The sequence below is a fragment of the Notamacropus eugenii genome, chromosome 6 (assembly GCF_028372415.1).
Source record: "Notamacropus eugenii isolate mMacEug1 chromosome 6, mMacEug1.pri_v2, whole genome shotgun sequence".
In the NCBI taxonomy this organism is placed as follows: domain Eukaryota; kingdom Metazoa; phylum Chordata; class Mammalia; order Diprotodontia; family Macropodidae; genus Notamacropus; species Notamacropus eugenii.
This window is the reverse complement of record NC_092877.1, coordinates 227335173-227350018: the sequence shown is the minus strand read 5'-3', so window position 1 is coordinate 227350018 and position 14846 is coordinate 227335173. Positions and strand designations below refer to the sequence as shown.

The 14846-nt window shown below is 38.2% G+C and overlaps 1 protein-coding gene across 1 annotated transcript in view; it reads left to right on the top strand.

The window, feature by feature from the left end:
- Positions 1–14846, top strand: part of UBAC2 (UBA domain containing 2) — a 270773-nt gene that overhangs the window by 35092 nt on the left and 220835 nt on the right. The window contains exons 2-4 of the mRNA XM_072622052.1: positions 5490–5617; positions 11113–11232; positions 13093–13199. Of these exons, the coding sequence (XP_072478153.1) occupies positions 5490–5617; positions 11113–11232; positions 13093–13199 (355 nt within the window). The remainder of the gene's footprint in view (positions 1–5489; positions 5618–11112; positions 11233–13092; positions 13200–14846) is intronic.

The window sequence follows — 14846 nt, the reverse complement described above, 5'->3', positions numbered from 1 at the left end:
TTTTTCCTCCTGAGCCATCTGGATCCAGTGACCAGATATTCATCAGGATGACTGGAGATGGCCCAGGATGCCATGGGAGACCTTGGCCTTTTTAGGCTAAGGCTTCTTTAAGAAGTAGTTGGGGAATGGCTCATTTAATGAGCAAAAGAATAAAATAACAAAATCAAGCTGCAAGGGAAAGGGAAACAGTTACTATTGATAATCACTCTAAGCCAGGAGGATCCAGAGAACTGTCATTAAGTGGAGTTTGAGCAGGGACCTGTGGGCTTCAAAGTGCACTGGGTTTAAGGTTTTTGGAAAGAAGGAGAAAGAGAGGAAGAAAGACATCTAGCCAGTAAACCCCAATTTTGCCTCCAACAAGCATATTGAATGAATGGAAGGGTTAATGAATATTGCATGAATTTGAACCAATACTGTTGAAGATTATTGTCACATAAATGCAATTACTATACCCTATCATAATACATGATGAATGAAGTTTCTAGGGTTTCTCCTCAGTGTGAATTCTCTGATGTTTAGCAAGATTGAAGCTCTTTGTGAAAGCCTTTCCACATTGATTATATCCATAAGGTTTCTATACAGGGTGAATTATCTGATGTATAGTGAGGTGAGAGCTCACTGTGAAAGCCTTTACACATTTACTACATCTGTAAGGCTTCCCTCCAGTGTGAATTCTGTGATGTCCAGCAAGAGTAGATCTCTGTGTAAGGAGCCAGTAAAAAAGGGTGTAATGTGTGCTCTCTGTCCTCACTGTCTCAGGGCCAGGGACACTACATCATCCCTGAGGTGTTTGTAGAATGTCTCCTCTACTGAGATATTTGAGCCCCCACTGGTGATGCTGCTCTTATCTTCAGGGGCCTGTAACTAGCACCTCAGTTCCATTTAAGCACTTAACATAGTAGCTTATATGAAGGAATGTTTACTACAGAAATAATAGAAACAAATATATAAACATTTCCAGCCATATATCTGAACATATTCTCTTCTATATCACCTCAGTCTCTGGGCAGTTAGGCTTAAACTTACCTCAGTTTGTAAATAACATTGGTCCTACCAAGTTTATATCCCAAAGGTGGCATTGCTACGATAACTCCTCTATTCAACTTTTACTCACGTGGGTCCAGGAGATCATCACCCCCAAAGATAGTTCCCTGCTTGACTGTTAACATCTGGTCTGGATTTCTGTGACTTGACCTAAAGGATTGGATGCTTCAATCTCTGTACTGGGTACTGGGAGCAGAAGAGTTACCTAATTCCCCTAGATTTGCAGTCTGCCTACACAGCCAGTCAGATAAGTCCCCTCCCAACTGGCCAGCTGGAATTACTTACAGTATGTCCACACATGCTCCGCAATTTCTCCAAAGTACTTCCCTGTGATTTTCTTGGGAGCCATCTTCCTCTTATCCTCCATTTGTAGAGGTTACATCTGCTGAGCAAGCTGATGGAATTTGTGCATGCACTAGGCTCTCATTATATTCTCCCACCTGTTTGAAAAATTTGCCATTCCTGACAGGTGAGGAATATATTTTGAATAAATCATCCATGTCCCCACTCCAAAACAGTCCTTTGTGGTTTCTGAGGAAGCATAAACATGAACCTTTCATTTGCTTCCCCAGTGCTGTACAAGAAAGTCTCAAAACAGTCCATTTGGCACAGTCTTATGTAATCCCACATATTCAGGGAAAAAAAATTACAGTTTTCCTCAAATACAAAGTTTTACAGATTCAGCATTGGCTTTAACTGAACCCAAAAGCAAAAAGGCAAAGAAAATTGACTTCCTGTCTTACAAGGAAATGTAGTCCCTTCAGAACTTTCCAGATGACATGATGCTCTCTCCTTTTCAGATTCAGATTCAAATTTAGATTTAGATCATCCTCTCACTTTCAGTTGAGAAATCAACCAGACTTGACTTGATTCTAACAAAATGACCTCAGTCTCAGGAGGCTGAGATATCTCACCGCCCTGCCTCTGTTCCCACTCTGGACTCACATTCACAGAGTTGTTGGCAGTAATTGAATAACTCCTAAAGAAAATGAAACTTGTCTCAGGAAAACTAAATCCCTCTCCTAATCCCATGACATGTGGTATTCTCTTCACCTAGTAATTGTGGACCTGGGTTGAACTGTAAGTCACTGCCCTCTTGAAAAACTAACTATCCTGGGTGAAAACTCAGTTCCCAAGTTTTTATCAACACATATAGTCCTCCAAGAGGGGTCTGGACAGAACTTCCAAGTGTCCCTTTCTACATGGGGTATGGCAAACCAAAATTGCTTTAGGGATGCCTATACCATGGCTCCTTATTCTAAATGGCACGCAGAGTGGATCTTTGCCTCTTCAAGGACAGTCCAAATGGAATTACATACTCACCTGATAGGACAAGTAATTTTAGTTAGAAAAATGGCAAAACAAGGTCAAAAGAAGCCCAGAGATGAAACTCCCAAGAAGGATACTAAGCATTCTCAGCTACTAACTTGGGATTTTTAGGCAAACAGGCATATTTTATCCTGTGAACTTGCAGGGCATAAGGATTTCACTATAAGCCATACAATCTAGGTCTTTTTAAATATAAAAAGAAAGTTTTTTAACTGGTACTAGTGTTCTAGTGGTACAGATGCTTTATTTCATGTTAGACTCTGTCCATATTTATATAGGATTTACTAATATAGTGAATTTTAGTACTTAAACACTAAATGAATCAACAAATGCAGAAGTTTAAGAAATTCACTTTAATAAAACTGACTTGTGAGGGAATACACACCAGAAAACTGACTATAAAATTACATTCTATTTTTTTTTTTTTGCCAGTTTCTCTAGTATCCCACAAATAAAAATATCCAAAATTGAATGTCCTGGGTGGAACTGATGGGATGGGGTCTACCCATGTTCTAGACTCCCATTACAAGGGAAAGATTGAGAATAAATCAGGAACCATAAGAAGAAAGTTGAGAAAGGCACCAAAAGCACAAGATTTGAGAAGAAGAGTTACTTTTTACTTTAATATAAGAAGGAAAAAAAGATGAGAGGATGGGAGGAAAACACCATGTTGCCTTTTTAAATGTATAGAGGAGGGGTTGATGGCCTTGATTTTAGTGATGTAAGAGATAGGATTATTTGCCATAAGAATTGAAAGTATGTATGATATTGCTGATTTGAGGTGACAGGAATAGGAAGGAACAGCTACTGCGGGCAATAGTAAAAGGGAAAAAATACATTAGAATAAAATGATTGTCAAGCAACACTGAAAGCCCAGCTGAAGTTAGAGAGTTATGTATTTACAATGGACTCAGTTTCTTAGTGTAACAGCAGAGAATCCTGGAATCTGAATTCGAAATAACTTCGAAGGTCATCACCTTCAACCTATGCATGAACAGGAATATGTTATGTCTGCCATGTCCAAGAAGTGATTATCTGCCCAGTTTGAAGACACTGAATTAGAAATCTGATGATGGGGAGTTAACAGGAATGTGGAGGTGAAGGATCCTCAAGTGGCCAGCCAAGGGATTCAAGCTGGTGAGGGAGAATGGCAAGTAAAATAGTTATTCCTATTTTCCTGAAATTGTCTTAAAGTTATACATTAAGTATAGCAAAACTATGCAAGTTCCAGATGTAGATATTAAAATGGCATATTTGAAGCAGCTATTTCTAAGGGAGGACAACCATTGCAGTTATACTCACAACAGAAATTTTTGTCTTGGAATTCATTTAAATAAATACCACCAATTTTAGAGCAAAATGTATACATGTTTTACATGCCATCAAGAAAGAGGAAAGCATCAAAAAGAAAAGGAGAACTGAATGAAAGGGAACAGATGATAGAAAATGAAATTAATCCAGAAGTTTAAAAACAGTGTACATTTTTGTGTAACAGTTTGCTTGGGAATCTAAGTGTTGAAGAAGAAAAAGCTGAAGCATAGGGAGGTCTCCTGGAAAAACAATTAAGACCCTGAAAAACAGTTTTTTCTTTTTTCTGTATGGAGAGAGAAGGGGAAAAAGGATTGAGGATTTAAAAAATTTTAAATTAAAAAATTTTGTTAGCATTGTTTCCCAATGGGTTGTTTGGATCAACATTCAACTTGACGTACCTGGCTGTAGTAATTAAATAGGGACATACAAACAAGGTGAACAGGTCTGACCGGAAAAAAACAAAGCAGGCATTGCATAAAGTTGTGAAGAATTCTCTGAATCTCTTGTAGTCTCTGATTTGAGTACATTGTTGTAAATGGAGCTTATATGTACATGTAAAAGCAGAATCAGACAAGTAGCATTCAAGTAGAGTAATTGAGATTCAAATAAAAATATTAATTTAGTAAGGGCAACAAGAACAATATCTTCATGTTCATGTTAAGGTTTGCAGCTAGAGATCATCACTGTATTTAATACAGATCAACTGCCTATTTTGTTTTGAATCAGTTTTTAAAAGGGAAATAAAATTGACTCTGTTACCAGAAGGAGAATATAGAAAGCTTTAGAGAAAGATAGTGTGAAACGTTCACTCTTCACATGAGACTGTACTGAGTGTTTGTTAACTTAGCAGTTCAGCAGCACTGAGAGGGTGCAGACTAAAGTAACTGGTTTATAACTAGTTAACCAGCATGGAATGTGAGTCTTACATGGTATGAGTAGTAGCAGGAGCCATCCATCACTGCCCTGTGAAAAAGCCAGAGTGAATGGTGACCTGCTAATGGTTTAAGCTTAGTTTTTTCCAGTTGAATGTGAGCTTCTTCAGGGTCCCTAAGGCCTAGTACAGTGCCTTACACATAGTAGGTGCTTATTATATGCTTATTGTATTGAACTGGATTTGTAAAATGGGGGTGGGGGATGGCTAGAATGATCTCTAACATCCCTTCTTATTCTGATAGCCAGCGATTCTCTCAGATTATGGAATGTGATGCTTATTCATATAAATATAGCATGATTTGCAAACTATTAGGTTTGATAGGAAGTAAGCCTTTTATATTATTTTCCCCCTCTATACTAGGGTTCATCCTAAGGATTCTGTGGATAAATTTCAGAGGGGTTATGAACTTTGGTGGGAAAAAATGCATCTTTATTTTCATTAATCTCTACAATGTCATTTCCTTGAATTATTTACAAACATTATTCTGAGAATGAGTCCATAGCCTTCACCAGACTGCCATTTGGGTCTACTATGCAGAAAATGGTTAAAGGGCCCCTGCTTTCTATAGGTTAACATTTTGCAAAAAATTTTGTTGAAATTGTAGTCCGTATATGTTGAATACATACTAGAGGTAATGATTAACAAGGCATCCAAATCCTAGGTGGTGGATGAGAATTGCTTCCTAATGTTTATTGATAATATTCCTCTTCAGGTGAGTTGGGGCAAGTTTAAAAATGTGGTGTAGTTGAAAATTAAGCTTTATTAGTTTTGGCAGTAACAGAGAGAAGTGTTTTGTTGGGGTTTTTTTTGTCTTGGTACTGTTTTTTCCAAGGAAAAATATTGACTTTGTTTTTTTTTTCTCTTTTAAAAGATAAGGCACCTTTGTCAAAGAGTCTTTTACTAGTACCCAGCACCCTTTCGATTTTATTGGCACTGCTCTTTCAGCATTATCAGAATTTCTTTGTATATAATCTACAAGCTGTAAAGAATGACTTGCAGGTGAGTAATTGATCATTTGTTTAAGACTTCCTGGAAAAGGGAAGGGTGAATGGTGAAGGGACAGTTGTTTGTTTTTCTGGATTTGTTTCCTCTCCCCACTGCTATTAGTATGTCCACATAAAATCAACAGCAGAACTAGTGCCTTGTTGTATGTACCACACTTATAAGAAAAGTGGTGTATATACCAGAGCTGTCATTTATTATCTGTCATTATGATAGTTTTTAAAATCAAGTTGACTGTTATTTTTACCAAGGTCATTTTTACATCATACTTATTCCCTTCTATGAAGAAAATATCATTCAATTTTATAAGCTTCATGGTGTAGTGGATAGGACAGGTAGATATGAGGATCGGGGTTTGAATTCTGACTTTGCAGTTTACTGCCAGGGAAAGTCACTTAATTTCTTTAGAGGTCAGGTTCCTCATCTGAGGAGGCTGGGTTAAATGACTCCTAAAGGCCCTTTCAGTTCTAAATCTATGATTTTAGGAAGACACAGCCTCTACTGTGTCACTGACAAGCTATGTGGCCTTTGACAAGTTGTTTAACATCTCAAGGCCTTAGTTTCTTCATCTGTGGAATGAGAGGACTGATAAACTGGGGAGCATCTCATTAGGGAGGAATAGGATGGGGAAGAGCCTCAAGACTGTGTCATACAAGAGCAGAGTGAAGGAGCTGGGGGCATTTGTTCTGAAAAAGAAGAGATTTAGGGAGACTGTAAGTTGACAAGGTCTTATACTTGTTTAAAGTCTTATCCTTTAAGGTCTTATACTTGTTTAAAAATCAACAAATGAAGGAGGCATAGTTAGGCAGCAGTTCATCTAAATAAATGGTCTGGGTCCATGAGTCAGTAATATGATATAGCAGCCCCCAGAAAGCTAATGCTGTCTTAGTTTGTTTCGAGAGGTGTAATGGCCAGGGTGCTGATTTCACTACGCTCTGGTCAAAACATGTCTGGATTATTGTGTTTTAGGGAAGTTGAAGAGTGTCTAGAGGAGAGTGACCAGGATGATGAAGGCACATGAGATTGTGCCATATGAGGATTAGGGAAAAGAAATGTTTTGTCTGGAGGAAAGACTATAGCAGAGGACATGTTAGCTGTTATGGGAGGTGTTGAGCCTTGTTCTTGACTTCATGGGACAGAAATAAGGACAATGGGAAGAAATTACAGAGATACATTTACACTTGGTTTTAAGGAAAAATTTTCTAAAACTTGGAACGGTCCCAAAGTTGAATAGGCTGCCTTGGGAGTCTTTGGAAAGAGGAACATAGTACCACAGATGTGGAGCTGGAGACCTGAAAAGCCATCTGACTCAACCCTCCATTTTTGCTTATGGAGAGATTTAGGTCCACCCAGGGTAGATTTGTGTAAGGTTACATAGGAAATAGATGTGTCAGAGGTGAGATTTGAACCCAGGTACTCTGACCTTGGATTGTTGTTGTTCTGTAGTTTTCATTATTATTCAACTCTTTGTTTTCTCTTGTTTTTTTGGCAAAGATATTGGAGTGGTTCAGTGACTTCCCAGGGTCACACAGCTAGTTAATGTTTGGGGCCAGGTTTGAACTCAGGAAGATGAGTCTTCCTGACTCCCAGTCTAGTGCTCTATCCACTGTGCCACCTAGTTGCCCTGACTTCAGAACCAGTGTTTAAGGTTGGATAAGCACTTGTAGGAATGTATTGCAGAGGAATTTTTTTTACAGGTATAGTTTAGACCAGATGGACTCTGAGATTCTGTGACTCTGAGTAGAAGTTCTATGGAGTGAAATTAAGTCTATCCAAAAGTAGATTGGGTTGCCTCTAAAGTCTTTTCCAACTCTTTGGTCTGTGAATTTAAATGAAATGAAAAATTATATTAATTTGATGTTTTACAGTTAGAAGGGAAGATAACCATTTTTAAGACCTGTTATATTCTGGGTTGCAAACATTTGGCCAGTATCAGGACGGGAAAGAATATGGAGCTGTAGCTTTGGAGGATATGTTTTCATCTCTTAGATGTGAAAATATTTCAGTTCATGGTGTGCCTATCTGTGAGTAAAAGTGTGATGTGTGGCCCTCAGCCATTTCCTTACAAGGCCTACAGATAACTTTATCCTCTTTTTAACTTGGTGCCTTTGTGGGAAATGCCCTATCTTCCTTCTGCATTCAGGTTACTTGGAATTTTTTCTGTTGCTCTTTAGCTGTGCCCTAATGTTACTGTTATTGTGACTACAAAAGAAGGAGAAGTTTCTTGAGTAGCTTCAGTTCTGGCTGGTGAGCAGACTATGTGACTGCATTTGTAATGTTGCATTTTCATTTTGAAAAGAAACAAATGCATTATAATTTAGAATATTACAATTTAAAATAAGATAGTGATTACTTTGGGGGTATGATTATAGTCAGGAAAAACCTCTGTTCTTTCAGGAAGTCATTTTTATTTCCCAACCCGTTGGCGCCCTAGGCATTCTCTCTCTCCTGCTTGGTGCTGTTCTCCCTGCCTTTCCCCTTTTCTGGAGTCTCCTGTGTCTTTATTGTCTGTGTCAAGAAGCTTCCAGTTTCCTGGCTAATTGGCCACTCCTTGCCTATGCAACCTTATGGTGGGCAAACCAATCATAACCCTTGCTATGAAACACGTGAGCTGCCCTGATCTGCCTTGATCAGCTGTCCTAATTCAGAGCTGCACTTGTGAAGATGGACCCTGGAGTCCCAGGGAGAGATTCATATGTCAAACAGGGTGCTAAGTTCTAGCGTGTTTGCTCTCCTTTTGCTGTGCCCTCTTCCCACTCTGCTCAAAATTTCATGACAACACCCATGGTTACATCCCTATCCCACTCCTTCCTGTCTTCCTATTAGGCCAAGTGCTAGCGTATGAAGGTTGAAGGGTTCCACCATGCTTTATTTTGAGGGTGCTAGTTCTGGTGCCAGTTTTTGGGGGTTGGTGGGCTATCTCAGTACTGTTCCTTTGGCCCTGCTTCTTCACTGCGATGCTGTCTTGGACGTCTCCAAGTAAACTATGTGGCTTTCCTTTAAATATGCTAAATAAAGGAACCTGTGGCTTTTAGCAGTGACTAGCTCATCTAAAGTTCCTAGAGCCCTGTTACCAAGGACCCTCAACAGGTGTTTGATCTACAAAATAGTATTTGGGAAAATGGAGTCTTATTCTGGATCCTAAAGTTGTGGAAATCATAATGCATGGAAGTGCATCCTTGGTCAGTGGAATTGCGTGAACATGAGTCTGTTGGCTTCCTATAGCTCTGCCAAAAGGATCAGATTGGGGAGTGATGTTAAGATTAGACTGGAGAGGTATGAGGCCGGTTAATGAACAGCTTAGAATTTTAGTCTTTTATCTCTTTTAAAAAGTCCTAGACTTGTAAAATTTGACTGCTTTAGTCTGGTAAAAGCCATTAATTTCTTTAGAGTAATTGTCAGTGTTTGGACATTTGGTGAGTGGAGAGCAATCAATATTCTGTATATAGAACAGTTATTTGTATGGGACAGTGATCTAACAGACTTGAGATGATATTTACAGTTTGTTGAGTTGAAAGAGCCTCTGTTGAGGTGGACAGGAGATTTATTCTTAACTTCAGCTTTAAGTTTACTAGTTGTGACTTTGAGCATAGTTGCATAAGGTAAATTATAAAGAATCTTACTTAGCAGTTTTCCTTAACTAATGGTTATGATGTGGTTGTTTTGTATTTTGGAGCAGCCTTCACATTTTATTGAGCATCTTTAGGCCTATAGACTTATCAAGCATCAGCTAGTACTTAGGTCTTAGTGGAATGCTTTTATAAATCCACTGCATATATGATAGAAGTTTTGATGTGGTCTGTTGATGTTGATACCTCCTGTGCTACAGCAGATTTTTATTGTACAGTTATGGCCTGAAAGCACATTATGACCCTGGAGTAAAATCATATACTCATCCAGCAGGAAAACATGTTGGAACTCTAATCCAGCCTCTTTGTCTTACATGGTATGCAGATAAATATGCATGTTAACAATTTGAAAAGTGGAGATGGCTATCTTGGAAGATAGCACATTCCTCTTTATTAGATGTAACTTTGATATTGATCTCATGTCAAAGCTTATGGTTTTCAAATCTACTTATCATGCCCCAAACTCTGCTGGCCTCTAGTCTCACATCTCCCTTCAGACATCTAGAACTGTATATCCAATAGACATCTTAAAGTCAACATGTCCAAACAGAACTTACTGTCCTGCCCCACCATCCGCTCAGGCTCACAATCTAGCCATCCTCAACTTCTGACCATCTTTCCCCTTTCATATCCAATCTGTTGCCAAGGCCTGTCAATTTTACCTTCATAATATCTCTTAAATGTTCCCCCTTCTCTCCTCTGACATTGACACCCCCTGATGCTGCTCCTCATTACCTCACACCTGGATTTTTGCAGTAGCTTGCTGGTGGGTTTGTCTGCCTGCCTCGAGTCTCCCTACTCAGATCCATCTTCCATTCAGCCACTAAAGTGATTTTGCTAACGGACAGGTATGACCACATGTTACCTCCTTACTTGATCAATTTCAGTGGTACCCTGTCATCTCCAGGTTCAAGTATAAAACTCCCCTTCATGATCTAACATAACTCTTCTCTCTCTACCATGTACTCTTTGTTCTAGTGACAGTGGCCTCTTTGCTGTCCCACAAACAAGATACTCTGTCTCAACTCAGAGCATGTCCTCCATATCTAAAATATTCTTCCTCTTCATCTCTGCCTCCTGGCTTCCTTGACTTCCGTTAAGTCCTTACTAAAATTCCATCTTCTACAGGAAGCTTTTCCCAAACTCTCTTAATTGTAGTGTCTTCCTTCTGTTAATTATTTTCTAGTTATCATGTGTATATATATCTTGTTCGTATATATTTGTTTGCTTGTTGTCTCCCCTGTTAGATTGTGGCCCATTGGCAAGTTAATTAATCTCTCTGAGCCTCAGTTTCATAATCTGTCAAATGGGCCTGATTTGATGTTCTAGGCTTTCTTGCAGCTATAATAAGTCTGTGATCCTGTGATTTTGGGGTTGTTATAGATTATAAACTCAGGATGAATCAGCTTTGTGATGTAGAGAAGAGTCTTATTGAGGAGGAGGAGCAGGAGAGAAAACATGCTCTGAAGAGTTAAAAGAACTCTACATGTCAAGTATGAGTGATACTCCTAACTCCAAATTATAGGTGGTGAACGAGGCACACTTTGCCTCAGTCAGTTGAATAAGACTACGTAGCTTTTCAGGCCTTTCATTCAAATATAACTGAATAACCATTTTGTTCCTCGCAGTCTATTTTATGAAAAAAAAGTTTTATGCTATGTTTTAGCCAATTTTTTTATAACAGAAAAACCTCAGCCTTTAAGAATTTTCCCTTTCTTATCTTTAAAATATATTACAAAGAGTACCAATGAAACAAATTTTCTGAGTTCAGTGTAATAAATTTTCTATGAAAAGAACTTGAAATATCCTGACTTTTTTTCTGTGCTTTTTTTTTTTTTTTTTTTTTTTTTTTTTACTTTTTAGATCTGGAGATTGATATGTGGAAGAATAATTTGCCTTGATTTGAAAGATACATTTTGTAGTAGCCTGCTCATATATAACTTTAGGATATTTGAAAGAAGATATGGCAGCAGGAAATTTGCAGTAAGTCTGTTATGAACATTCACTTCACAAACCATTTATCAGGTGCCTTCTTTGTATAAGGCCCTGTGCTGGGTTTACGTGGCTCTGTATTGACAATCTTGCATCTGGGTTGGATTTTGACCTTGATACTACCTGTGTGAGCTCAGGTAAATCCCACCCACTCTGGGCCTCCATTTTCTCATCTATGCACTGAAGAGCTTGCTTACTCAATGTACCTTTTAGAGTCCCAATCTACTTCTTATATGTATAGGGGTGAGGGAAAAGGGAGTGATATTCTTTGATTTTTGTGACAAAGATGGATGGATTCAGTGTTCTTTTATTTGAGATCATCAGAGCTGTAACACAGACTTCTTGCATCTGGGACAAAGTCAGTTGATAGATTCACAGCTTTAGAGTCTGAAGTGATCTTAGAGGATTTAGTTCACTCATTTTATAAATGCAGAAACTGAGGCCCAGGGAGATGATGTGATGTGCAGATAGTGAGTAACATAGAATGGATTAAAATCCTGGCCACCCAGCTCTAAATCCAGGGCTGTTTCCACTGTATCATATTTGTGATTGGAGAGTGGTAGGATGGTGGTGTTTTAGAAGAGAGTCCAAATATGGGTATAGAAGTGCAGGAGATCCTCATTATCTGTCCTGTGCCCTCAAAGAGTTTGGAAGGGAAGATGGGCCACAGAACCTTGTGGGGGGGTAGGTTGTCAGAAAATTATAAAGTTGGGAATGGGTCTCCGTGGGGGAGGATCACCTTGGGGTAAAGTCCTGGTCATCCCCATGCTAGTTAGGAGCTTTCAAGATCAGGTTTTCATTTTTAAAAGTCATTGTTTTGCATATTCATTTAAAAATTGTTATATGAATTATTTGGAAATTGAACATTACCAAGGCTAATTTAAATATTTTAAAAATTCTTAGCTCAGAACAAAAAAAAATAGCATAAACTCTAGAAAACCTTAGAGAGTTGCGAATTTAATTAAGTTGTCATCATTCATGTCAAAAATCTGTTCTGGTCTTACACATGTATACTTTTTTGTATTCTTTAACTTTGATCTATTAAAGTTAATCAGTCAACAAGCATACATTAAGCACCTCTTACATGCCAGGTACTTTGCTAGGTGCTGAGGATGTAGATGGGAAGAATAAAACAATCCCTATTTACAGGGAACTTAAACTCTAATAATAATCATGGAGACACCAAGCACACAAAGAAGCATATGCATGACAAATACAATGAAAACAAATACAAACTAGTTAATTATAAAGGAGCTTAGGAGGGAGGGCACTGGTAGTTGGGGGATCAGGAAAGGCATCATGTGGAAGATGGTACTTGAACATCATCTTGAAGGAAGAGGAGTTTTATCTGAGATGGAGATGAGGAGGAAGGGCATTCAGTTCTGTAGAATGGCCAGTGTAAAGGCAAATATATTGAAGTTGGAACATCTTTGTGTGAAAAGTGGATGAAAGGCCAATTGGTCTGGATTGCAGAGTGATGCCTCATTTTGACATGCATGTGACCTTGGGTTCTTAAAAGTTATGCCTGGTGATAGAAGTTTTAGAAAGCCCTACTAAAACTGGAAAGATTTGGAGTACCAAAGGGTTGTTGCAATATTCTCTAAAGAATAGCCTAGCTTGTGAATTTCAGAGAAGCTCATCAACCACCTGATCGTTTTTTTTCTACCCTCAGCATCTCATAAAACCATGTGGAAGGGTTGCTATCTGCTTCTGTAGAAGGGCCTGTCACAGATATTTAAATATTAATATGAAAATAACAAAAGTTATGTTTTTTAATGTAGTATGCTGAACTGATTTTAAGTTAATGACTGAAGTATTTTTGTTTGTGAAATTTTTCTTCTTTCTTTACAGTCCTTTTTATTGGGTTCTTGGATTTTGTCAGCTTTGTTTGACTTGATCCTTGTGGAAGCTATGCAGTATTCATTTGGTATCACAGCCAGTAACTTGCCTTCTGGTTTGTAAGTAACTCCTAATAGATTTGCTTAATTTAGAATTAGATTATACTATAGTCAAAGAAAAGCATTTTAATTTTTCCAATGTTGATTCATTTAGTGTTTAAAAAAAATCTGTTGTGTTTAAAGGTATCCCAAAGATTAATGTTAAGTTTCAGTAAAAGAGAAAATTCCCATGTAGATTCATTTGATGATATAACAAAGAAAATCAGTCATGTTTAACTACAGAGTGCCCCTAAAAGCCCTTATAGCTTAAAGCTTCATGAAGACTTTTGGGACACCTTGTATTTTGACATTTTCATTATGTTCTGGAAGCAAAGTTAATTTGAGTTACTTTCTCTTGCAACTTTTAACTTTTAGTTATTAATTCTCTCATAACATTCTTATAGACAAAATTAATTATTTATGTTAGTGTGGTAGCATACTATACCTTTCCTAAACTTGTGACATTTTCTTCCTGCAGAATTGTTAAAGCTTAAACACAAACATTTCAAATATGAAATAAGTTTTCCAAAATGTAATTTCTGAGGAATGATAATTTTTGATGTTTTCATAGTTACTTTCAGAGCAAGGCATGAGTTTCCATAAGAGAATTTTAGTATGTTACTTTATGGACAGTGATAGGGTGAGGATTGGGGTGCTTGCTCTGAGGCTCAAAGCGGGGAGTAGATGTGACTGGCTGGGTCAAGGAAGAGGAGCAGGAGGTATATGGCAGGGACATGACCATCTGATTCTCTTGTTCTGGTAATGCTCTCCCTTAAATATTTTTCCTGCCTTAAAGTCTGATGCTACTCCCAGAATGTGGTTAACATGTAGCAGAAGTGATATTTATTACTTTAGTTCACCATCTTTGTAGACTCATATCTGAGGCAGTTGTCAGTAAGTTGGGTCTCCCCTTGCCCTTCTTAATCTCTTACCTTTCATGATCATCCTATCTACAATGATACTCAAAATGATGAATGGTGTATAAGTGCCTCAAAATATGTATTCAGATGAGTACTGGTGATGGTCTAGTCTGAAGCTTTGACTTCATGTATTTCATCAGTTGCCATTGACTATTAAAATACTTTTGACCTTTTCCCCCAGCTCACCTACTTTGCTAATGATATCTATATTTTTTTCTATCTATATTGGAGTAAGTCTCTATAACTTGCTCCAATATCTCTAGGTTTGAGATGCAGGTGAACATTCTCACCCTGGCTCTGCTGAGCTCAACTCGTTCATTCTCTTCCCAGTGCCAGGTTATATAGCTGCCCCCTCCACTTGAAAGTACCACTTGTCAACCTTGCGCTGACACTGTCACCTAGCATAGCACCTTGCGTGTAATAGTCTTAAATGTTTGTTAAATTGAAGTGAAGTATGAGTCTGCTGCTCAGAAGGCAACTGTATTTAACCTAGCTTTATATCGAACCTAGAATTCACCTCCACAAGTACTGTATCAAGCCTATAATGAGGTTTAATATTTTTTTTTTATTAATTTTTAACATTTATTTTCACACAATTTTGGGTTACAAATTTTCTCCCCTTTTATCCCCTCCCCCCCCAAACCCGAGCTTTCTAAATGCCCCTGTGACCTATCTGCTCTCTCCTCTATCCTCCCTCCCTGCCCTTGTCTCCGTCTTCTCTTTTGTCCTGTAGGACCAGATAGCTTTC